Source organism: Natator depressus, chromosome 3 (assembly GCF_965152275.1).
Source record: "Natator depressus isolate rNatDep1 chromosome 3, rNatDep2.hap1, whole genome shotgun sequence".
NCBI classification, from domain to species: Eukaryota; Metazoa; Chordata; order Testudines; family Cheloniidae; genus Natator; species Natator depressus.
This window is the reverse complement of record NC_134236.1, coordinates 97639840-97664690: the sequence shown is the minus strand read 5'-3', so window position 1 is coordinate 97664690 and position 24851 is coordinate 97639840. Positions and strand designations below refer to the sequence as shown.

At 42.8% G+C, this 24851-nt stretch overlaps 1 protein-coding gene across 1 annotated transcript in view; it reads right to left on the bottom strand.

Moving 5' to 3' along the window:
- The window catches only part of RSPO3 (R-spondin 3), an 84819-nt gene extending 72996 nt beyond the window's left edge, over nucleotides 1-11823 (bottom strand). Inside the window, exon 1 of the mRNA XM_074946935.1 lies at nucleotides 10884-11823. Within this exon, the coding sequence (XP_074803036.1) occupies nucleotides 10884-10980 (97 nt within the window). The 5' untranslated portion in view covers nucleotides 10981-11823. The remainder of the gene's footprint in view (nucleotides 1-10883) is intronic.
- Between the last annotated feature and the right edge of the window lie 13028 nt (nucleotides 11824-24851).

Below are 24851 nucleotides of genomic sequence, written 5' to 3'. Positions count from 1 at the left end.
ATGAGGTCACTTAGCAGTGTTGGACCCTTAGTCTTTTCCCTAAGTGAATAGTGTAATTGAAAGAAGTGTGTGATTCCTACAGAGAGAGCAGCATTACATAGTGCGTTGAATGTATGATTACAGTTGGGTGAATGATTCAGAGTGGACAATTTATCCTGTGACATTTTCTGTTCATGAACAGTTGAGGAATAGTTAGCAATTTGCTTATATTTATTCTTTAGTCAAAACTGTTTGTCACTTTCTTTAGCAAATCATTTGTGGCCAGCAAATCCTTCATGAATGGTTTGCTGCGAATATTTAAAAACAGCATCATATTGGTTAATTACTTACACCATGTGGTATTGTTTTAGTTCCCTCGATGTCACACTTAAGTCACATATCTAACCAGGGCCTCAGGTCTCACACACACTTGGCCGTAACAAAGCATGAACTACAAATTTTACAACATAGAATTTTATATTCACTTCTGACTATACTGGAGCAGCTGAGCTTAAAATTCACTTTTCACAAGTATTAACACTAGCAAAGCTAGCTTGCGAGAGCATTCATGGAACATGAACACAAAGCCGGCACGACTAAAGACAAAGCCAATTCATTTCAAATTGCAAACAAATGTTTGCAGAAACAGTCTTTGTTTCCCTTCCCGTCCTTTGTCAGTCTTGTTTGTTTAGATTTTAAGTTCTTCAGGGTGGGGACTGTCTCTTATTATGTGGGTGTACTGCATTTAGCACAAAGAGGGATGGTCTCAGTTGTGGCCTCTCGATGCTACTCTGATATTAATATTTATTGCAATAGTCACGCCGATCTAGTAATGCTGCTGTTTAGCAAATGCATATACAAATATTTCCCTCCAACTCTCATGTTAAATAAATATCCTGTGGCCTCCTTTAGTTCTATATTGAGGATGTAGAATAATATCCTATTCAGCAATGTAATATGAAAAAAAAAAATAAGTAAACCTCCTTTCTTCAATAGCCTAGAAAAAGTTTAGGAACAACTTGCCAGTACTGATCTTTGTAACCTCAGTGAACAAGCAATGCAATAATGCAGTCAAGTGTGTGTGGGAGGCACGCTGTGCAGACACTGGCTGATTTTCCTCCCTCTGTTTGAACTGGTATGAATCAAAAATGTTGTTATTAGAGTAACCTATCATCAATCTGGTTGGGATTACTGGGTGTGCCAATAACACACATAAACTTTATAAACATATTAATGTGTCATGTTTTACCAGCTTTGTTTTGTGTTGATATTTTATGTGAGCGTCAAGGGGCATACTACAGGTATTGCTATACCAGCTGGTTACTCCTACATCTCTGGTTTGCATTTTCATCCAGTTACAGCTATACACTTAAAACAGGGCCTGATCTTGCAGGGTTGTCTGAGATTACACTGTCGTAAAAATGTTTCAGTCCTACCTATATTGCAGCTTCATCATTGCTACCGCCAGGAGAGCTGCACCACTCATGAATTATGATAATGAAGCTTGCAGGGCCTTGTGTGGGTGACAGAGGGGCAAATGAAAGAAAGAGTTTTAGGGTATGTCTGCACTGCAACTGTGGCTGGCCTGTGTCTGCTAACTAAAGGGCTATTTAATTGCAGTGTAGATGTTTCAGAGTAAGAGCCGTGTTAGTCTGCATTTGCAAAAAGAAAAGGAGTATTTGTGGCACCTTTGTATGCATCCGATGAAGTGAGCTGTAGCTCACGAAAGCTCATGCTCAAATAAATTGGTTAGTCTCTAAGGTGCCACAAGTACTCCTTTTCTTTTAGTGTAGATGTTCCGGCTCAGGCTGCAGCCCAAGCTCTGGGATACTCCTACCTCGCAGGATGCCAGAGGCCAGACTCCAGCACAAGCCCAAATAACTACACCAGAATTAAACAGCCCCTTAGCCTGAGCCATGCGAGCTAGAGTCAGCTGGCATGGGCCAGCTGCAGGTTTTTAATTGCAGTGTAGACATATCTTATGTCTTGACAAAGGATTTGTGCTATTCCCAAGGTTCCTACCTTGTGTTTGTCACATCCTCATCCAGCTTTTTCCTGTCCTCAGCAGCTGCCTCAGTGGAAGATTACTACAGCTTTCTTTAGTCACTAGTGCCCACTCCCTAGAGAGATCTATTCTCTAGGTGTTTCTAACCTGGCATATGCTGGGAAGCCATGGAAATCACATATGTCTGTATTCATGAGATTTCCAGCCCAAGTGGTAGACCAAAGGGATTCACCCATCACTATTCTAGACCAAACCTATAAGCTATTTTATTTTACAGTGCCCAAGAATCTTCTGTGCATGCATAGAATATGTCAAGAGTCAGGGCCCCTGTCTAAGAGATCTTTCAAGTCTAAATATAAATCATGACAATGGGTGAGGGGGACAAACAATAGGGTGAGGCTGGGTGGGAGGAGGGTGAAGTTTATAGCTATATGTTAACACTATTTAGTTTAGACACATCTTTCAGGGTTTTATTTTAATTTTCTAAATGTAAATATATTTTTTTTCTGTTGTCACCAACCATTATTTTGTTCAGTGAGTCTGTAACATACCAAGTAACAACGCTACTATGGAGACCAGGATGGGTTCAGTCAACCCAAGTCAATAGGAAAATTCTGATTAACTTCATTGGTGCTGCAGTCTCAGTCTCCTTGGTAGTGATATTGTTCTGCATGACTGGAAGGGCTTAAATGATGATGCTCCTTAGTTCGATGTGTGTTATTTTTAATCACAAAAAGTAGTAATGAAATGCACCAGATAAAATATATATATATTAACCAGTTTGTCGTACGATACAATTAAGTTTCTCTCTCTCTCTGTCTCTGTCTCTCTCTCTCTCTCTATTATTATTATTATTTTTTAACAACAGCACTATGTATGACTCTGATTACTATTGGCTACAAAAATGTTGTTGTTAAGGCAATCTTAAATAAATCCTGTTGGAATGTTCTATTTTGACAAAAAGTGTCTAATAATTAATTATTTCCAATGCCCAGTATGAAAAGTTTTCCCATTGCCAAAAGTCCAACTTTTTAAATTATCTACAAAGCATTACTTTAGCATTTCTTGGAAAACTGGACTGTTTTTGCATGGTGGAATTTCTTCAGAATAATTTTTTCTGAGGCATTCCTTGTGGTAACAGCAAGCAGACAGACTTTAATATAACTGTGTATGGTTTCAGCTGCCTCCTGTTATCTGATAAGAGCATTTTGTTATGAATAATTTGGGTACAAAGATGGCAAAATGATGCTGTCTCGCTCTGATTCCAAAATTACAAATGAGAGAAATTTTTCTTTTATCAGTTATTTGATATCTTTAACCAGACTATTGCATGTTATAATTTATTTCAAGGCCAAGATAAGGCAATTTACTTAAAATATTGGCCAGGGGAAAAAGTTCTTATGAGATCCCTGGATATTAGCAGATGAGATTTCCCAGTGGCCTTTGGTCCTTACATGATAAAAACTAAAATTTGGACACCCCAATAATCTCAGTGAATAGCTGGGTGATAGTTATGGTGACATGAGAAGAATGCTTGTATTATTCACAAAGAAAAGGATCCAAACAGGCTAAGCAATGGATAATGAATAAGCCAGATCCTGAAGTCCTTACTTTCATTTCATTAGGCAAAACTTCCATTGCCTTCTGTGAGAATTTTGCCAGAGTAAGAAGTCAGTCAGTAAAAACTGACTGAGGACTTCAGGATTTGTCACACTAATATCAATTCTTAAAGGGACACATTCATCACTGAGCTAAATCAATTGGCATCAGTGGAAATTTCAGTGGACGAGTTGGTACAATGGGCTAAAGTGGTAAAATCGTTATTCTTTTTTATATATGTGAGAAAGTTCAGCTTACCAGATGTACTACAAGCCTAGATACAAAAAGGACAGAGCCTTGTGTCCTCCTACATGGGTAACTCCCACACAGGGGTTGGGAAACTCTGCAAGTACTCAAATACAGGATTTCTCCTAAACCCAAAATCCTTTCTTGAGGTCCTGAAGACTAAGGTCTCAGTCCTGCTCCACTGAAGTCAATTCAAGTTTTTCCATTGCCTTCAATGGAAGCAGGTTTAAACTCTAAAACCATTGTAAAAAGAATATTTAATACATTTCAGATGAAAGATGGAGGCTTTTTAAAAATCTTGTTACACAATCTTGTTTCGGGGCATCAAGAACTTGTAAGTATACAACTATTTTTTCAGTTCAATTGTAATTTTAACTATAGCAAGTGATTGCCTCAGTAGCTTAAATTTCAAACTACACACAATTATGTTGACACTATGAGTGCTTCATACTGATCCTCTATTCTCAGGATAGATTTGGGGATTTAAAAAGCAGCAGTATTATAATGCATATAATTTCATGATATGTAACTATATTAAAAACGTATTTTTATGTGTATATATATATATATAACAGGAAATTAACCAAGCCAAAGAAATCATGCTTAGAATGTCGGAGGAGAAATACTTCCATTGACTTCAGCAATATATTCTATTGTTTTAAATGCTGCTGTTGCTGAAGATGGCGGTGATTCATGAGAGTATGATGAAACATTGCTATGGGTCTTTCACAGAGGGTTGGCTTTTGCTTCTAATGAACACAATGGGAATTTTGTTGTCTGCCTCAAGAGGAATAGGATCTGACCCCCCAAAATGTGGAATATACTTTCACCAGAAAAAAAAAGATAGACTTGTCATCAGCAAATCATTTACTCTGCCAATACAACGGTACAATCCTCAGAGAGAAAACATCATCGGGCGAGCACACAAAGTATACTTTGAAAGAAAATGCACAATGGATCATTTAATCCTCCCAAGGACAGATTCAGCTTGCCTGATGGCTGTTTGCTCGTCAGATGGCTGTTTAGAAATGTTGGTGTAACAATCTTTATTTTCTTTCTTTAATAAGCATAAAGCATCTAGGATGACAGCACCTATGGCATAGTGAACCTGTGGCATATTACAGCTGTGAAGGCCATGTCAAATTTCCATATCAACTTCAATACGTTCTGGCTTTTTTTTTTTAAAAAATATGTATTTCAGTATTTGGTGGGTGGAAATATCTAGTCAAATAAATTAATCTTCCAATGTGTAAGTGCACATTTTAAAAAAATTACACCGTGCTTTGTAGAAGCCGTGTCTTTTCTTGTCAAAAACATAAAAAAATGTACATTTTACTTCCACATGAATGGTGTCCTCCAGCGAGGGAGTTAAAAATGCAGCTACACAACAAAATGCTGGAGTGTTTTAAACAGCAATTCCTTTATGTGTCACCATTTTGTTATTGGTGTAGAAATCCAGCCACGCTCTGCTCCTACCAGCTCTTACTGCATGTGCTTTTCACCATTAATTTCAGTGGGGCTACTCATGTACTTAAAGTTAAGCATTTGCATAAGTGTTTGCAGGACTGAGGCCTTGTCATAAATATAAAAGGAAGGGCAACAACCTTTATGTATGCAGTAATATAAAATCCCTCTTGGCCAGAGGTACAGAATCCCCTTGCCTGTACGGGGTTAATCAGTTCAATTAACCTAGTTGGCACCTGACCAGAAGGACCAATGGGGAAAGAAGATACTTTCAAATCGGGGCCCGAGGGGGAGGGCTTTGTTTTTGCGCTCTATGTGTGTTCTCTCGGGAGACAAAGAGAGAGACCAAGCAAGTAATCCATCTCCTACTGAATGATACATCTAAATTTACAGGAATAGTGAGTAATAGTAAGGAAATGTGTTAGATTATCTTTTGTTTTAGCTTGTGAATTTTCCCTATGCTTAAAGGGAGGTTTATCCCTGTTTTCTGTAACTTTAAAGTTTTGCCTAGAGGGGAATCCTCTGTGTTTTGAATCTGATTACCCTGTAAAATTACCTTCCATCCTGATTTTACAGAGGTGATTCTTTTACTTTTTTTTCTTTATAATAAAGTACTGGGTTTTTTTTAAGAATCTGATTGGTTTTAGTGTCCTAAAAACCCAGGGATTTGGTCTGTGCTCACCTGTACCAATTGGTGAGGATATTATTCTCAAGCATCCCCAGGAAAGGGAGTGAAGAGGCTTGGGGGGAATATTTTGGGGAACAGGAACTCCAAGTGGTTCTTTTCCTTGAATCTTTGTCTAACTCACTTGGTGGTGGCAGCGAATACTGTCCAAGGACAAGAAGGGATCTGTGCCTTGGGGAAGTTTTAACCTAAACTAGTAGAAATAAGCTTATGGTGTCTTTCATGTGGGTCCCCACATCTGTACCCCAGCGTTCAGAGTGGGGAGGGAACCCTGACAGGCCTCAATTAACAATGGTTACTATGGTCCGCTGAAGGGAGATCTACAATTGTACATGATCACTAGCTGTTGTGAACATGCAATCACACCAGGGAAGAAACAAAGGAAGCAGGAGGGATGTCCCACTAATCCACACCTGCATGTCAGTTGTGCATCACAACAATATCATTAGCTGCCTCTTATACACAGAACAAATATCCCTGGTCCCATATGTAGGGTCTGTGGAACAATCATTGAATTTATAACTCACTTTGCCTAATCCTATTCCTTTTTGTGCAATTCTGTATCTACTGCCATGTTTATAATATTACTCTATTATCTACGTCAGTCTACGCTCTGATCAAGTTAATCTCTCACGCAGAGCCTGAATAAACAACTTAATTTGTTAACCGTTAGTGTTCTTATCAGAATAAAAACAACTGATCCCTTTGCTAACTGTGTCCTTGTGTTTGAACTGTTATCCCATTGTGTCACTTATGTCTGAATTAGGACCCGGACCCTTGTCCACACTCCGTTGTTGACTCCAGTGGGAGTTTTGTCTTTCTAAGTCCTGCAGGACAGGGCATTTAACTTGATCATAAAATAGACTGAACACTCTCAATGTCCATTAACTTCAGTGGGAGTTTTACTTGTGCAAGGAATGCAGGATCAAGCTTTTGTGCTGGTAAAAACACTTTACAGAACGTTGTATTACTACATAAAATAAGTTAGAGTTTCAGGGCCAGATCTTCTTGCTGTTTATAAAGCAGCATAGCTCAGTTGTCACCAATGGCGCTCTACCAATTTATACCAGCCAAGGAGCTGGCCCAATGTATTTTGAATCATCTGTTTTTTAAAAAGGGCAAATCGAAAATGTAATTAATAAAGTGGTTTGGATATTTAATAAAAGGAGAAAATACAGGCATACTGATTGATTGATTGATTGCTAGTTTGTAAGTATTCTGTCCTTTGTTAAAAAATAAATAAATAAATAAACTGAATTTTGAAAGTGCTTTCCTAATAACAGGTTTAAAGATCAGGCTTCCCTGAAGTGTAAAGCAGATGACAAGTCAAGAGCAAATCTTATGTGGACTAAACAGATTGGTTTTTCAGTTGTTTTCCTTATCCACACTTAATCATTTTCAAGTTCAAAGATTCACTAGTGTCAAACCATAGGTCTTAAGGCTAGTGACTATTGTGATCATCCTGTCTGACCTCCTGCATAATACACACAGTATACATTCACCCAGTAGCTCCTCCCTTATACCCAATACCTGGTAGTGGAACTAAACCAGATTTTTCAGAGAGATGCCCAATCTTGATTTAGAGACTTCAAGGGAATGACAATCCCTTAGGTAAGCTCTTTCAATGGGTAATTACCTTCACTATCAAAAATGTATGCCTTTTTTCTGGTATGAATTTTTCTAGCTTCAGCTTCCACTAAGTTGATCTTGTTATGCTATGTTACAGAGCTCTCTAGCATGTCTCTAGTTTAACTATGGCATTTTAGACCTATGAAAAATTACAAAAATTAATCCATTCTTCAGTTAAACATCTGAAACAGCATTTTCAAACCTGGCTACCTAGTTAGGCAGCTAAATCTATCATAAACGCCTAATAAAAATGGCCTGATTTTCAGCAGTGTTGAGCTCCCACAAATCCCATTGGAGCTACAGGTGCTTTATAAAGAAGCCCACTCCTATTTAGGTGCCTAAACAGAGATTTAGTAGCCGATTTTAGGCACTCGAATTTGAAAATTATGGCTCTGGCTCTTGGTGAATATCGGGCCCTTTCTGAAACACAAAGACCCAATGAGCTCGGCCGCCTTTGATGTAAATCCCTTGCCTAATTTGCTTTCCCTGATTAGTTTGTCCAAAGGATAAGAAATGAATCTCCACCATGTGGTGTAAACAGCTGTTCTGCGTCACCTGGTCGCTTTACTCGCCTTTATTCTTTCCAGATACAAGCGCTTAGGGACCCATCCTGCCCCCATTGCAATCAGTAGCAACACTTCATGGGAGCAGGACCGGGCCCTTGAGCTGATCAGACTGGGGCCGCTCTGTGGACACTACCGCCTCCCTGTTCGGTAGCTCTTGAGCCAGCAGCCTGCGGGGCGATAGCCGAGATCTGGCCTCACGCCCCGTGCTCAAATCTGCACCTGCAGAGGGTCTGTCTCTGCAGAGGACACAAGGGGTCGCACCTCCCCCGGCATTGCAGCTCAGCACAAGCGCCTGAAAACGCAGGCAAGGTGCAGAGAGAGGGAGAAAGGCAAAGACACTCGGGACTGGCCCGGTGGCTACTGCCCCCACCTTCAACCTTCTCCCCCCCACCCACCCCCGCAAAGGAGACAGAAACCATGAGCCTGGATCCTCCGTTCTGTGGGACCGCCCCCTAAGCACCCCCACTCATCATAAAGCGAGTGCGTGCAAAGAGAACAGACTGTGGTCCCCGGTGCTCATCAGTAGACCCCACCCCCGCCAGGCCAGGCCGCCCCCCCGGGAGAGTTTAAAGACTCAGAGACAGTCTGAGAGGCTCCCCCTGCACACAGCCTCCCACCCACTTGACAGCTGCTGGCACAGAGCGGGTGGCCCACAGGAGGCTCAAATGCACGGAGCCTAGGAGACGGTGCTAAGGACCAAGCGTATTAGGCGCTTATGATAGGCCAAACGCTGAGGGCTTCCCCGAGTTACTCCTTATTTCCGTGGGAGTTTGCCAGGGTGAGATCCCAGGGTGTGAGCCCGTCGGGGTAGTTTGAGCTGGGTGTTCTTCCCCCCAGCCTAACTGATCGCTCCTTCCACCTTCTTGTCCGGCGGGGCAGAGGGAGGCTGCTTCGGGCTTGAAGCCGGTTGATTTGTGGAGGGCAGCCTCTCCTTTTGGGACCATGCCCGCTAGGCGCTCCGGGAGTGGCTGGGGAGCTATCAGAACACGAGCCGTTCCCTCGCCAAGGGTAATAAATCGGGCGCCCCGGTGTGTTTTACTTTGCCCGCCCTGCTCCCTGCCTGGGCGGACTCGGGGACTGGGCAGACTTCAGCCCCCGGGGCTGTCACTCTAGAGCTACGTTTTCAAGGGCACTTTAGGTGAATCAAAGCTTGCATTCAAGAGGCCAGTGATACAATGGAAGCTTTCAAGGAACAGTTCTGCCCAGGTGGAGAGGGGAAAGCGGAGCAAAAGCTAGGAAATAACCCCGTGTACTGGTTGATGAAATACAGGCGGCCGTTGTGTTCGGACACTTCCCCCTCATATCAGGAGCTGTCGGGAGAGACAGAAATAAACAGCCCCTTTCAAGCAGCGTGGCTAGAAAGTGCCAAAGGAAGCCGGGTTCGCTCTAGATCAGGGGGCCTGGGCAGAAATGAGCGAGAAGAATGGGGCTTACTCCACCGCGAGCATCCAGACTTTTCCAGACTTGTCAGTCACACCCTCTTCTCCATCTCACGGGAGTTTATTCGGAGGGGAATCCGACACTTGATCCAAAGCCCACAGAAGTCAGTGGAAAGGCTCCCATGGATTCTGGATCAGATCCTAACGCCCCTACGGACTAGACTGGGAGAAGTCTGGCGGAGAAGACTATCCCAGAAAACTATAAAACTAAGGGCTTCCTCCCCACCACTGCCCAAGATTTGGGCAGGCCCCTCGTTGCAAGCTGTCTTCTCAGGGGTTTTTTGGTTGGTTGTTTTTTTCTGCCTTGAGTCTGGATTCTGACCCCGAAGGCTCCTTACTGGCCAAACCAAATGAAGAGAACAGTTTAACCTGGACGGGAAAACAATGCGGCGCCCAAAGTCCGTCTGTGTTTGAGCCCAGCATTGCAAACCCATCCTCTCTCAGCGGAGTACGCACCTAAGCTCTTCAGCTGCGTTTCTTCTCTGTAGATCTCCCCCACCCCACCCCACCCCAAGGCCATGTGGCTCCTGTTTGATTTGTTATGGGTTGGGATAAGAAGGCACAAATTAACTTTCTTCATTCCATGAGGTTTTCACAGTAGCGAGCTTAACTCTAGAACCAGGGGGTCTCCTCAGTACTCTAGGAAAAAATCGTGGTGCAAAAAACCCTAGGGTCTTTCTCGGCAGGACTCGCAAGAACTCAGGTGAAAAATCTTGATGACTAAGGACAAGTAATGCTATCAAAGTCGCCGGTGAGCAAACTGCATCTCAGCAGCCCAGCACCAGTGACTCACCGTTGATGTTAAAGATGCCTGAGAAAGCAACATGGTTAGTCCATATCGGGAAAGAAAAATATCCTTTTCCTCATCCCTGAATAATGACAGAGGGTGGGGTAATGCGATCGCTCCAGAAAGTTATCTGCAATTTAATTCTGAGCTAATCTGATCCACTTGTAATAAGGGGGGATATACGGGGATTTTTTTCCCTTTAGAAAGAATACAGTCCAAAGCGTTACATCGCCTCCCAGACCAGCCTGAATAAATAATAATAATAATTAATAGTAATTAATAATAATGATGATTATGAACTACAGGCAAAGACTACATTCTCAGTAAATCTGAGTGTTGAAATACCTGAGGGTTAGTTTAATTCCTACTCTTGGCTATATCTTTTGCCAGGGCAGCAGGATCTGGGGAGACAGGAGGCTACGGAACAGGTGAATAGCCGAGGAAGGGACTAGAAGTTAGCAGGTATAAATCTCTGCGCACTTACTTCTTCCCTGTCGCCGTACCCTGGAGGCGTGCTGGGTTCCAATGTATTCCATAAAGTTCAAAATGATAAAAAACCAAGATATCAGTCGCAATTGCATAGTAACCCCGGGATAGTTCGCCTTCTCTTCTTTTTTGGGGGGTGGGGAATAACACCGCAGTAGAGATACCTGCACTGATGTCTCCCACTGAGATCCAGGTCCTTCCTCCTCTATTGCACTTTCAAATTGTCCGAACAATTGTCTTCTGCAAATTTCAGAGGGATGTCACAGAGGAGAAGGAGCCCTGAAGCAGCGGCGAGGGTCCATGCTGTTGCAAAGGCAGGCAGCATGTTGCAGGGTTCTAGGGGGTGCGGCGTTGAAGTGGGATAAGGGGAGGGGGGACTCAAACTCTGCTACAGCGAGGGATTGCTTAGCTCACATTCAGTACCTCGGCTACAGCCTCCATGGGCAGGTGGGGTGGGGACCCCCCGTTTCTCCTGGGTGCCACTGAACCCCCACGCCTCATGCAGGAGGTGCTGGTTGAGTCTGCTGAAGTTCTCCCGGGGAGAGTGGCACAGGCTGCTGGGGTTCTGTGCAGAACTGACCCAGAGCACCCCACAACTGTCGGGGAGCGGGAGTGAATAAGCCACGCAGCTCGCAGGATGGAGTCAAGGATTCCCCTATGGTTCTCACAGAGGAGTCTGCACCAGAAGCATCTTCCAGGGGAAGGCGAGGGCGAGCGCAACAGAGAATTGAAGCAGCAGCAGGCTGGGATGCGAGGATGAGGAGCGCTCCGGGACTGCTCAGAGCACAGTGGGGTTGAAGGATCTAGACAACCTGGGTCGTTTCAGCGGCTCTGGGTTCAAAAGGCAGCAGCTGCAGCTCGCCTCAGCAATTCCTCCCTCTGCTGCACCGTGAGGGGAACTCGCCCTGCTTGCAGCCTCCTTCCTGGCAGCACTGGTGGGCTGGCTGACTGCAATCTCTCTGCCTCCCTCTCTCGCCCCCCCCTTCCGCGGTGGGATTTTTCAAGCCCACATGGAGTGTGCAAAGCGGACTCCAATAGGCCGTGGGGCAGTCCTAGAGCGGAGCCTCCAATCGCCGCCTGGCTGCTCTGCCTGAGATTAGAGAGGGAGGGAGAGATGCGCGCGGGTGTGTGTGTGCGCCCAGCACCCTCTCGTTGGAAATGCCATTGTGTCTTGCCTCCTTCCCCAGAGCGACCAGCCCGCACCACAGCCTGCCTCAGAAGATGCCCCAGAACGAAGATAATTGGGGCGGGGGAAGGGGGCACTAGAGATGCCACTTTTCTCTCTCTGGAAGTACTGAGCGTCTTGCTTTGTCAGTTCCAGGAGGATACCGGCATAGTGACAAAGCAGAGCACCCCATTGGCAGGGTTTCAGTAGCAGAGAAATGTCCTTCAAGATTTAAGTGTTATTTTCTGCCTCTTCCCATCCGGCTGAGTTTACATTGGATTAGACTCCCCCCCCTCCTCCCCCCCCCCCGGCCCTTTAAAGAAGGGGCTTGATTCACACAGTTTTCTCCGCCTCAAAAACAGAGGTCTTTTAGGATTAGGAAAGGTAACTGTTTGGGGTTTGGTTTTGTTGTTGTTTTGTTTTTTGGGGAACAGGTTTTTGAGCTCTCGCCCCTTTAAAAGCCTTTCTTATTATTGATGTCGAGGTTTAGTCCAATAAACAATCATCATTAGGAGACGCAGAGGCGTCCCTTTCCACAAACCTTCAAAGTTAAAAATCCCATGTGCCCATTTAGCTGATTGGTATAACATGGCACTCAACGCCTGACCCCAGTGGGAACGCGCTTGGAATGACTACTAGCTTGGGGGGAAACAGACCACATGGAATTTGTATGGTCTGGTGCAAGCGTTTTCAATGGGAGAACATGCTACTCTCTGTTTATTTCTTGCATACACATTACCATTTCCCACCAAACATACATGTTTGTATCCCGTTTGTCTTTCAGTCAGATGTGTTGGGACCTTTACTAGATGGCTAAAAGTCCAAACATAATCAAGATTATACATATCTTTTAAACCCCCCCTTTATTATTTAGCAGAATAATATCTACTTTCTACTGCAGAGAATTTTTTTTTTTTTTTTTTTTTTTTTTTTGCTGTGAGATCTGGGCTGTGGGAAAGGCTGCAACCTACAGCTCCCTTGCTCGCTTTGCATATTATCTATTTGTAGGTCTCTGAAAAGGAGAGCCAGTTGCAACAACTTGATTAAATCAGGGATCTTCATAAAAGTCCCATTTTTAACTGTTTTTCTCCGTCTGCCTTTGCCCCGCTCACAGAGTTGTTAAATATCTGTACCATAAAATGTGGGGGATTTCAAGGTCTGTGGGAGGCTCCCTTTGAAAAGGCCTCCAGGGAAAGTCTTTCTAATCCAGGATACTTGAGCCGGATAGGATGAGATTGCCAGGGAGACATAAAATAAAATAAAATAAAATAAAAAGCCATTCAGTGGACAGCCTCAGGGATACATACATACCCTCACATGAAGAAAGGGGCCTTCGCTTTTTGTTTGGTTGTGGTTGGTTTGTTTGTTTGTGATACAAGCTTTCGTGTGCGTGTAAATGTCAGGAGAAGCCAGACAAGTGGGTTATAGGTGAACACGCCTGGGAAGAACTGGGGGGATACGCGTCCGAGCCAACCTGCAGCAAGAGGAACAGCTCAGCTCCAGAAGCGTTAGTGCCACCGGGCAGAGAAAGCATGTCAAAAAATAAACCATCCTCGAGGAAACATAAGGAAAACATTAAATAAACAGGGAGTACGTTCCCGCTCTCCTCTGACAATCGGAGCAACTTCTTTCACCAGAGCTCGTCTGCCTCAAGCCGGTTCCCTCCTCATCTGCCCCTGTTATACGATGGAAGAAGCATTACACACAATATTTACCCTCCCCCTTTACTTCCCAGATACTGTACGTGTCACGCCAAAGCATCCCAGAATCGTACCCAGCAGACCGCACTCTGTCGGTGCAAACACACGCAGAGCAAGGCACCATATCCCCATGGGCAGTCGTAGGGCCAAAGAGAGGGAGGTTCAGTGGTTACTTTGGGGGAGAACGAGCGATCAGAGGTAAAATAAGAGCCGCAGGGAGCAAGATTTGACGATTTGCCCTGGAAAGAGGGGCTCAGAGTCACAGACCAGCGAGAAAAGCTGGATCTTAACTTGACAAGAACTTGGGATTTGCAAAGACCGCCCAGAGTCCACGAGACAGGGAAGCTGAACTAGCGGGCAGTGTGTAGAGCCAGGTTACCGCTCCCAACCAGCTCCTCTGACAGGCTATTTTTACCAGTCGCTGCAGTTATGTGCTAAAATGAGAAGATTTATATTGCTCGTGTCAGGCTGTCGCGTGTGGAAGGAGTTTGTGCCAGAGGGAAAGTCTGGCACGAGATTTTACCTTAATGTTCCTCATCATGATGAGCTATCAATGGCAAAGTTCACGCTGACATCCGTTATAACACAAATCCAACATGCACGGCCCGCGTGCACTGCACTATACAGCCGCACAGGGTGCCTACAGGAGTCAGAGCCGGGGAAGTCTGCTATTGCCAGGGCCCTGTGAAATGAAGAGCCAGAAGAATACACAGCAAGGAGAGTTAGACGTCATATTTCTTTGCAACTGAAACCAACGGACACAGTTCCTGGGGAGGGGAGGGTATATGTGTACATTTTACTTTATTAAAGAAAAAAATGACTGGGGCCCCCTGTTGCTTCGGGAAAGTGAAAGATTTCTAAGCTTGCTGTGTTATTGGTCCATCATTAAAACCAGCAGCAGTGGATTCCAACATCAGTTGTGCATTGCAGTTTTTTTTTAATGAAAATAAATCTTGTAATCAAAAGAGGAATATCATCCTGGTTTCCAAATTGCAAATATTACTGTACATTTATTTAAGAATTTTCTATTGATATAAAACGAATATAAATTTTAGACTTAAAAACAGTTAACTGCTCCATTTTATGCAATATTGCCATGCTTAGATTTTCAAATTATCTTGGAATAAAAAGGAACCAGTATCAAGAATTTCAGATTACATCCCAAATAAGAATTTAAAATTATGATATTCTTTTTAAAATCCATTACTAGTTGATATTTTACGTTTTAAAAATATTTTGGTCAAAAACTACCCACTTGAACAAGGGTTGCTCAGTTCGGACCCTCTGTCATTCCTCGCCACACTGGGAAATAGACAGTTTGCCTAAAAGTGAGCAAAAGGATCATCAACTTGCCTTTTCTTTTAGAAGAAGAGAGCACAAGAAATGAAGGAGTTAGGGTTATTTTGATGCTTAGTCTCAAGGGGAATAAAACCTACTGTATGAACTATAATTTTCTTTTTCAGGTGTGCTCACTGTGCTAAGACTGTGCAACCCACACTCACATTGGTGAGAACTTACTCCCAGAAGTACCCCATTTACTTTAGTGACTAATGCTCAACCTTGTGTAAGTTCCCAGTCACAATCCAGCACATCTACTATGACTATTTATTAAGCACTGACAATATGCTTGGTGACACAAGACCCAGACTAACAACAGTCCTTGTCCCAGAGTTTTTACAAGCTAAACAAGACAGACACAGAGCAGACAGAACATGCTCCTGGGAAGCACACAAAAGGGAATAACTAGGATTTTGTGTGTGTGCTTCCTAAAATAACCCATTTGTTCCTGAGTCATGTTCAATTTAGGAATTTAATCTTCTGTAACATTGCAAGAATTCTCAATAGCTGTTAATATCACAAATAGGGAATTATGATCTCATAGTTTAAATAAACTGGAAGAAATGAGTGATGAGAAATTATTTACTTGCAGTAAGTTTGGGCTACAATAGTTTGTTTGCTGCACTTCTTTTTTAAAATAAACTGGTTCCTAAAACTCCAGTCCTGCAGTCTTTGAGAAGCAACTTATACTTTAGACATTTTAACAGATGTAATGACAGGGTATTAGTAAAAATGTACAATAGGGAACAATCCTACATTGGCAGGAGACAGACTAGATGACCTAATTGGTTTTTCCCATCTCTAACGTCTGCAATTCTGTCACTGTAATAAAAGCCCATTGAAGCCAAAGGCAGTTTTGCCTGTGTAAAATCTGGAGCCCTGGGCCCTAAATTAGCAAATTAGATCAGTGTCCCTCACTTTGGGCCCAATCCAAAGCCCACTAAAGTTAGTGCAAGTCTTTCCATCAGTTTCAGTGGGTTTGGGGTCAGGCCGTCTAGATGCTATTGGAAATGAGCTGACTTTCTGTTTTATGGTATGTAAGAATAAAAGAGTATTTGTGGGGAAATGTGGGCAGATTCTGTAGTAGGAATGCTTAGTAAGCAGCCCAGTTAAGAAAGTTCAAGCAGGTGAGCCCTCATAATCAATACCTAAATAAAACTGAGGGCTTGTCTGCATGGAAAAGGTTTACTAGTTATATCTGTATAATTATCCTGATTAAACCATTGCTAAATCATTGTTTCCTTGCATTCCCCCATCTGTCTGTATCTCATCTGTCTTGTCTTATGCTTAGATTCAAACTCTTTTGGGGCAGGGACTTTTTTTTTGTTCTGTGTTTGTACAGCGCCTAGCACAACGGGGTCCTGGTCCATGACTGGGGCCCCCAGTTGCTACAGTAACACAAATAATAAATAATAAATAAATGATGTAATGATACAACTATAATTCCCTACGTGGACACTTATTCCAGAACAAGAGTCAGTTTTTTTGTGAGGGTGCGGCTTTTCTTAAATCCCTTGCAAAGCTATATAAGGTAGACCAAATAAAAGGCTTTCTTATACCAGAATAGTGGGACCGTGCAGGGAGACACACCAGTATACTTCGGCTGCATTAAATTCACACCTTGGTATATACCGGTATAACTTTCCCATGTTGGAAAGCCCCCAAGACAGTGGGAGTTTTGAAGGAGTAAGACTGCAGGATATGGGTAACATAGAGCAAAGGTTTTCATGGGGACCACAGGCTCTGACTCTGTTTGCTTATTTATTTGCTTTTCTATAGCACTCATAGTATTTGAGTGCCCTGTAGACAAAATGCTTTAGCATTTAGCAGAAAGTTGGCATCTCTGTTTTTTGGCTCATCTAACTGTATGGGTCACACTTGGAATTAAGTGTCCCTAAATTCACTCAACTGCACACAGAGGGCAAGACTGTGGCTTTTCAGCAATGTCCCATGCTAGCGCAGCTGTGCTGCAGTGGGAGCCCTCAGCAGGAATTCTGGCTGAGTCAGCCAGAATTCCTGCTGGGTTTCTTGTAAGCACATACTGCGAAGGCAACTCCACCACTCTTTAAACAAGTGTAGCACACATTCCCACCCTCTGCTTGGCAAGCTGTGCTCGCTGATGCATGGGTGTTGATGCCATAATCCTACCATCACCCCATTCTTTTCTATCCTTTTCACCTACTGCCAACAGCAGAATGTAAGAGTGGCTCCTTTCCGTAGACACACTGGCTGGTCACTACTTAAAGGGACACTGGAAGGTCTCTGCCACAATCTGGCCCTTAATTAGGATTTTGTAAAATAGTGTTGATTGCTAAATGAAGATGACTATTAAAATGTCATGAGGGGTGATGCTTTGTTAAATTTAGTTAAGTCATTGAATCATAGAATATCAGGGTTGGAAGGGAACTCAGGAGGTCATCTAGTCCAACCCCCTGCTCAAAGCAGGACCAACACCAACTAAATCATCCCAGCCAGGGCTTTGTCAAGCTGGGTCTTAAAAACCTCTAAGGATGGAGAGTCCACCACCTCCCTAGGTAACCCATTCCAGTGCTTCACCACCCTCCTAGTGAAATAGTGTTTCCAAATATCCAACCTAGACCTCCCCCACTGCAACTTGAGACCATTGCTTCTTGTTCTGTCATCTGCCACCACTGAGAACAGCCTAGCTCCATCCTCTTTGGAAACCCCCTTCAGGTAGTTGAAGGCTGCTATCAAATCGCCCCTCATGCATCTCTTCTGCAGACTAAATAACCCAGTTCCCTCAGCCTCTCCTCATAAGTGTGTGCCGCAGTCCCCTGATCATTTTTGTTGCCCTCTGCTGGACTCTCTCCAATTTGTCCACATCCCTTCTGTAGTGGGGGGGCCCAAAACTGGACACAAGACTCCAGGTGTGGCCTCACCAGTGCTGACTAGAGGGGAATAATTACTTCCCTCGATCTGCTGGCAATGCTCCTACTAATACAGCCCAATATGCCGTTGGCCTCCTTGGCAACAAGGGCACAGTGCTGACTCATATCCAGCTTCTCATCCACTGTAATCCCCATGTCCTTTTCTGCAGAACTGCTGCTTAGCCAGTCAGTCCCCAGCCGGTAGCGGTGCATGGCATTCTTCCTTCCTCAGTGCAGGACTCTGCACTTGTCCTTGTTGAACCTCATCAGATTTGTTTTGGCCCAATCCTCCAACTTGTCTAGGTCACTCTGGACCTTATCCCTACCCTCCAGGATATCTACCCCCCCCCACCTTAGTGTCATCTGCAAACTTGCTGAGGGTGCAATCTATCCCATCATCCAGATCATTAATAAAGATGTTGAACAAAACCGGCCTCAGGACCGACCTCTGGGGCATTCCGCTTGATACCAGATGCCAACTAGACATCAAGCCATTGATCACTATCCTTTGAGTCATTAGTAATTATGCAATTATGCAATGGATATGGCATACCTCAGTGAATACCTTTGATAATCAATTGACAGGTTTCAGAGTAACAGCCGTGTTAGTCTGTATTCGTAAAAAGAAAAAAGAAAAGGAGTACTTGTGGCACCTTAGAGACTAACCAGTTTATTTGAGCATGAGCTTTCGTGAGCTACAGCTCACTTCATCGGATGCATAGCATATTGTGGAAACAATTAACACTTATTTTACTAAAGTGGCCCTTTTCTTTATTTTAACGGTGTAAATTGAAGGTCCTGAAAGATTCTGGAATAACAGATCTGAAGAGTAGGTCAGATGTTTAGTCCTGATCCAGCAAAGTCCTTAGGTTTTATTGAAGAAAGCACCCCTTGCTTAAGTCCATCCTTATCCTGGATAGCACTTAAGCACATTGAGGTCAATGGGATTTAAGTATGTGCTTTGTGCTGTCGTGGAGCAGGATGCTTTTCTGAATCAGGGCCTTAAACATGTTATAAATTTCAGTGCATGTGTACACTATGGGTGCTACCGTGGCACAGCTGCAGTGCTGTAGCTACTATGCCGCTGTGGTGTAGATGCCTCTTACATCAACACAAGTGGTTTTTCCATTGATGTAGTTAATCCACTTTCCCAAGCAGCAGTAGCTAGGTTAATAGAAGAATTCTTCCATTGACTTGGCCGCATCTACAACACGGGCTAGGCTGGCTTAACAACAGTGCTCAGGAGTGTATATTTTTCACATCCCTCAGGGACACAGCTAGGTCGATCTAAATTTTAAGTGTAGACGAGAGCGCAGCATGTCCTATTGAAGTTTTATGACACTACTCCCACCCATGCTTCTTATTTATGACTTGGAGAGAACACCTCGAAGGTGGAGAGGAGTTACTCATATTCCACATTCATTCAGTCCTTGGCCTTTTCTCTCAGCCTGCCAATGGTGATGAAGCATTTTGTGAGTTGGATACCTACTGACTGGGGCTGGATTGACATCAGTAAACTAATTTCACAAATGCCACAACACAGACATCAGACAGTTACAACGTTAGTTACTACCAATCTAACATACTCACGGAGCAAAACAACATAGATACAAAATACTACTAAGACATAGAGGTGAAGGGCCTCTCAGTTTCTTAGGTCATAATATTCCCCCAAACTGCCTTTTAAAACTGAAATTAAGTCTCCAGCTATTTAATCTGTAAATAATTAACTAAATGGGAGGGTTTCAATGGTCACAGATTCATGACAAGGCAACTAGAGTGTGTTTTATAATGGAACTGTAGGATAGTCATCGAGAAATTGTATCCTTATGATACAACATTATTCATAATGTCTGGAATCAAGATATTAAATCTTGCTTTCTCCTCATGCTCTTGGCAAGCTATTTAACCCAAGTAAAATATACTAAATTACTATATAGTGTAGATGTATGCACGTTCACAGGAACTAGAGGTCCACTTTGGAATATGGAGTCACACAGGGTATATGGCAGTTAACAGTCTCCTTTCACATTTTAACACAGGACTGTGATTTCTTAACAAGGGCACTAGAGTTGCAAAACAGCATGACTTTGTTGTAGTTAGTAATTAATGAGGTGCTAAAAGTGCCTAAACAGAGGATCGCAGACAAAGAATGCATGACTCAAGAGGATAAGAAGCCCCCATCCTTTCAAACAACAGTGTCATTTAAATAAACAAAAAGGAAAGTAACTCCAGTCTGTGGGATAGGAAGGGTGCATTAGCAGACATCACAGGGACCCATCCACTGCAATAGCATTCAGATTAGTTGTCACATTTTGCAATTTGTGGGAAACAAGAGTTGTGTTTTCTCAATAAACCTGCAAAAGATATAATCTGCTCTAAATCTCCAACTGACGTCAGAGCTGTTTAAGTGTGAAACATTTGTTTTATTCATGATTAAAAAGATAAATAATCTCACACACTATTATCATCTGCATGCATTTCTGCAGTGGTACTGTGGGATGCTAACCAGTCAGGTTAATAATTAAATAACAGGTTTCAATTTTATTTATTTAAATTAAATAACAGTGATCAATCTGAAGGGCTGCTACCCATCAGGTAGAGATAGGCTAGATCAGAGGTTCTCAAACTGTGGTCCGTGGACCACAAGTGGTCCACGAGCTCCATTCAGGTGGTCCACAGATAGTTCTCTCTAAGGTGTGCACCTCAGCAGCTGCACACAAGAATGAAGGGCCACCCACCTAATTAGTGGAGCTGCACAGGCATGGCTCCACTAATTAGGTGCCTGGACCCTGGAGAAGATGAGGTGAGGTGGCCTTGGGGGGAATAGAGGGTAGGTGGGAGCACGCAGTGGAGTGAGAAGAGGGGGTGGAGGGAATTTGGGATGTGCAGGGCTGCGGTGGCCAGAGAAGAGGAGACTTTCCTTAGCACCAGGGCTGAGGCTGCTGGGGGGGAGACGGCCCTCCTTCCCAGCCTCAGCTCTGTGGCTCCTGTGGCGGGGGAGAGACCCTGCTCCTTCCCAGCCCCAGTTTGGTGGCAGGGGAGAGAGGGCACATCCATTGCATTAGAAAGGTCAGACTACTGATATTAAAATGTGAGTTGTGTGCTTTTATTTGTAGAACAAAAAAAGTTTATTATTAATTTTTTTATATAGTGCTTTTATCCAAAACGCTTTACAATAGTTAGCTAACGGTACAAACATTTGGAAAGATCATTAAGTGGTCCACTGAAAAAAAAAGTTTGAGAACCACTGGGCTAGATGAATTAAACACTTAAGGCATATCTGAGAGGCACTTGATTGCTCAGATAATAGTATTTTAATGCTATTATGAAACAAGTAAGCAATTATTTATTTTTTTATGTATTGATTAGGTTTAAATGCTTGGTTTATATTTCTATTGAATTGGTTTTACATTTTAACAAGCGTAACAGTTCTGTGTCAGCATACACCAAGATGTGTTTTTTTTTTAACAAAATCAGTTTATTTCAAGTATTATATGAAATTAATTACAGTTTATAAAGGGCTTCTCTCATAGAGCTTACCTTCTATTCAACAAAACATTCATACATAGATTTCATGAAACACGGCAAACCCTCCAAAATCACCCGCTGAAATATTTCATAAGAAACTATAACATGAAAAGGGAACAAAGGAGCACTTAAATACTTGGTTAAGGAATTTTTTTGTAATGTAGGGGGGTATGCAATATGTCATGTTGACATTTTGGCTACTGAGGCATACTGGTCCAAATTTACTCCTGGAGTGACTACAGTGAAATCAATGCAGTTGCAGCAGGAATTAATCTATCTACACATCCCTGTAAGTAATCATTTGTCTGGCAGTCTAGAAAATGCAGTGTTTCCTTAAAAGGAGCCTTAGTGCTCAAAGACTGGGTATTAACCAATCTCAAGGAAGTAGTAGCTGAGGATCCACCCTATGATGGGAAGTAATCAGTGACTCATGCACCAATTGTGGTTATGTTCCATCATTCAAATCCTATTTCTTATTTCAGCACCCAGACAGCTATAGCATGTTTGCATTTTTTTCTCAGGGGACCTTCCCAACTGCATTTCAAAGTGACCTGCAAAGGGGTAGGGGTGTGAATAGACTGTTCCCTCTTTAGCTTCTGTATGAAGTTTGACAAGAGTGTGGCGTGGTATTCTGCTTGTTTTTACATTATAAATTAAGATATAATCTGCCTTGAAAGACCCTACACCTTGTTTACCCTAGTCTTTTTTTGCTACCCAGAAAAACAAAAAGAGGAATTCTACAGAAAACTCAACTTGCTAAACACCACTTCTCAGCATCAATGGCTTTTTCTACACTAGCCTTTTTCAGATACATGTGCTACCATTGCTCATATCCATGGCAGCTCCACCCGTGGTACCAACAGTAGGAGCATTAAAAAGACAACATGCCACTGGCTGATGGGCATTTTTATCACAATGTCATGTAAAAATGTTCTAAATATGTTTAGATGATATGGTCGTTGAAATGTGAGAGGCTACCTGGAACATGTTAGTATTTAAATGAAGAGCTAGTGGCCTTTTTGGTGGTTTAACAAGTTGGGCACCATTGCCTGACAATTGACAAGTCAGGCACCATGAATGGAAACCACTTAGGAGCCAATTCTACAAGGCACTCTCATTTAAGTCAGTAAGGGTTTTGCACATAAAGGAATGATAAGAATAGGTCCTTTATATTCTAATGTAGTCATTATCGGCCAAATGCTACTCCCCTTTCTCATGGATGCAGCCCATTGACTTCAGTAGGACCAGATACATGATTAAGACAAGCAAGCTTAGGCCTACCTGGCTGGTAAATATGGGTACATATACCATTCCTGCTGTTCCACATTTTTATTCAAAATGAACATTTTTTTATTTTTCATTGTTTGCTCCAGTGTTGTTGTTTGCGCTGAGTCCTGCAGGAGGCTGAATTTGAATGGCGCTGAGAGGAACGTTCTGTGTAAGAGAATCTATTCGTCATAAAAAGACTGCATTTAGAAAGAACTGCATTTTTGTGGACTAATGTGCGAGGGTTTCTGTAATAGAAAAAAGAAAAGGAGTACTTGTGGCACCTTAGAGACTAACCAATTTCTCTGAGCATAAGCTTTCGTGAGCTACAGCTCACTTCATCAGATGCATTCATCGATGAAATGAGCTGTAGCTCACGAAAGCTTATGCTCAGAGAAATTGGTTAGTCTCTAAGGTGCCACAAGTCCTCCTTTTCTTTTTGCGAATACAGACTAACACGGCTGCTACTCTGAAACCTGTAATAGAAAAGAAATCTCTGTTATCAAGTCTTTTCCTTAAAAATACTCTAGAGGGAGTCAAATCTAAGAAAGCTTATTTATCTTTAATACATTTCAACCATTGTTTCTTCTTTGGAAACATTCTAGTTGCTTCCTGTTTATCTATTTTAGGCATGCCTATTAATATAGAGCTTTTGTTTGTATATATTTGTACATTTTCAGATCAGATATGTGCTAATGGCACTTAGAAAGCATTATTTAACGTGATATTCTTTGAAACCAGCAAGCATCAGTTTTAGCTTTTAACTAAACAGAACCCTGGCAACTAAAAAAGAAACGAAAGTAAAGTTAAAGTTTTATAAACTAAACTGACAGAGAAAGAGCTTGTTTCTGAGTCAGACCATTTCCGTGAGTGCTTTGTATGCCTCTAGTATCCGAGAAGCATTGAGCTAGACTTTTCAGGTGCTTTTGAGGAGACTTTGATTAAGTTTTACAGAGCCTAAAAATAATAAAAGTAAAAACAATATTTCCCCCTGATTTATGTACATCTAATCCTGAGGTAAAACAGTCATTGTATTGTCCCCTGATGACACTGAGGCTATGTCTTACACTACAGACTGTACCACTACAGCTGTGCCACTGTAAAGTCTCCTGTATAGCTGCTCTTTGCCCGCAGGAGAGAGCTCTTCTGCTGGAATAATGAAATCAACTCCAATGAGCGGCGCTAGCTACGTTAGCAGGAGAGCCTCTCTTGCCGACATAGCGATGTCCACATGAGCACTTTTGTCAGTGAAATTTATGTCGGTCGGGGAGGGAGAGTTCACACCCCGACAGACAAAAGGTTTTATTTACAAAAGTGGAAGTGTAGACAAAGCCTAAATTAATCTCTGGCATCACTTAATCATGTAGGGCCATGTTAAGATTTACTCAAGCTATTACATGCCAAATCATTTTTAATACTAATTTACCATTGGATAGAAAGTGGCAACATTATCATGTCAGGTTTGGATGAAGTGAGCTGTAGCTCACGAAAGCTTATGCTCAAATAAATTGGTTAGTCTCTAAGGTGCCACAAGTACTCCTTTTATTATCATGTCAGTAAACACACTTGCCTCTTGAACAGAAGCTATGGATTCAAGTCCTGTATTAGAACATGGCGTGGTAACTAATGCCAATCATACTAGAGTGGTTCGGCACCATTAGATGTTCCTGCTTCTGGATGAGACATTGATCACCTGATGGTGTTTTTAAGACCCTCGCCCATGCTGGAGTTGGTAAAGAGCTGCACCATCTTAGATGGAGCTTTAGGAGGGAATGTGTCTCAGAGAGGGCAGAGCCATGGCTCCTTGTGCTCTCCTCACTTTGCACACCCACACCACCTGGCGCTAGACTAGAATCTTTTCTGCTTCTATTTAGTAGCTGTGCAGGTGGAAGTTAAAGATCTCTTTGCACTTCAACAACAGTAGGAAATAACCATCTCTAACAATAACTATGGGGCCAATTTCTCATCCAGCAGAAAAGCTCATTAGGAGGGAACTAAAGGCAGGCAATGCTCATAGTTCCCCTTATGGAGATTTCTCCCCAGTCATTGAGGGAATAAGGCTTGCCACCCTGTGGAAC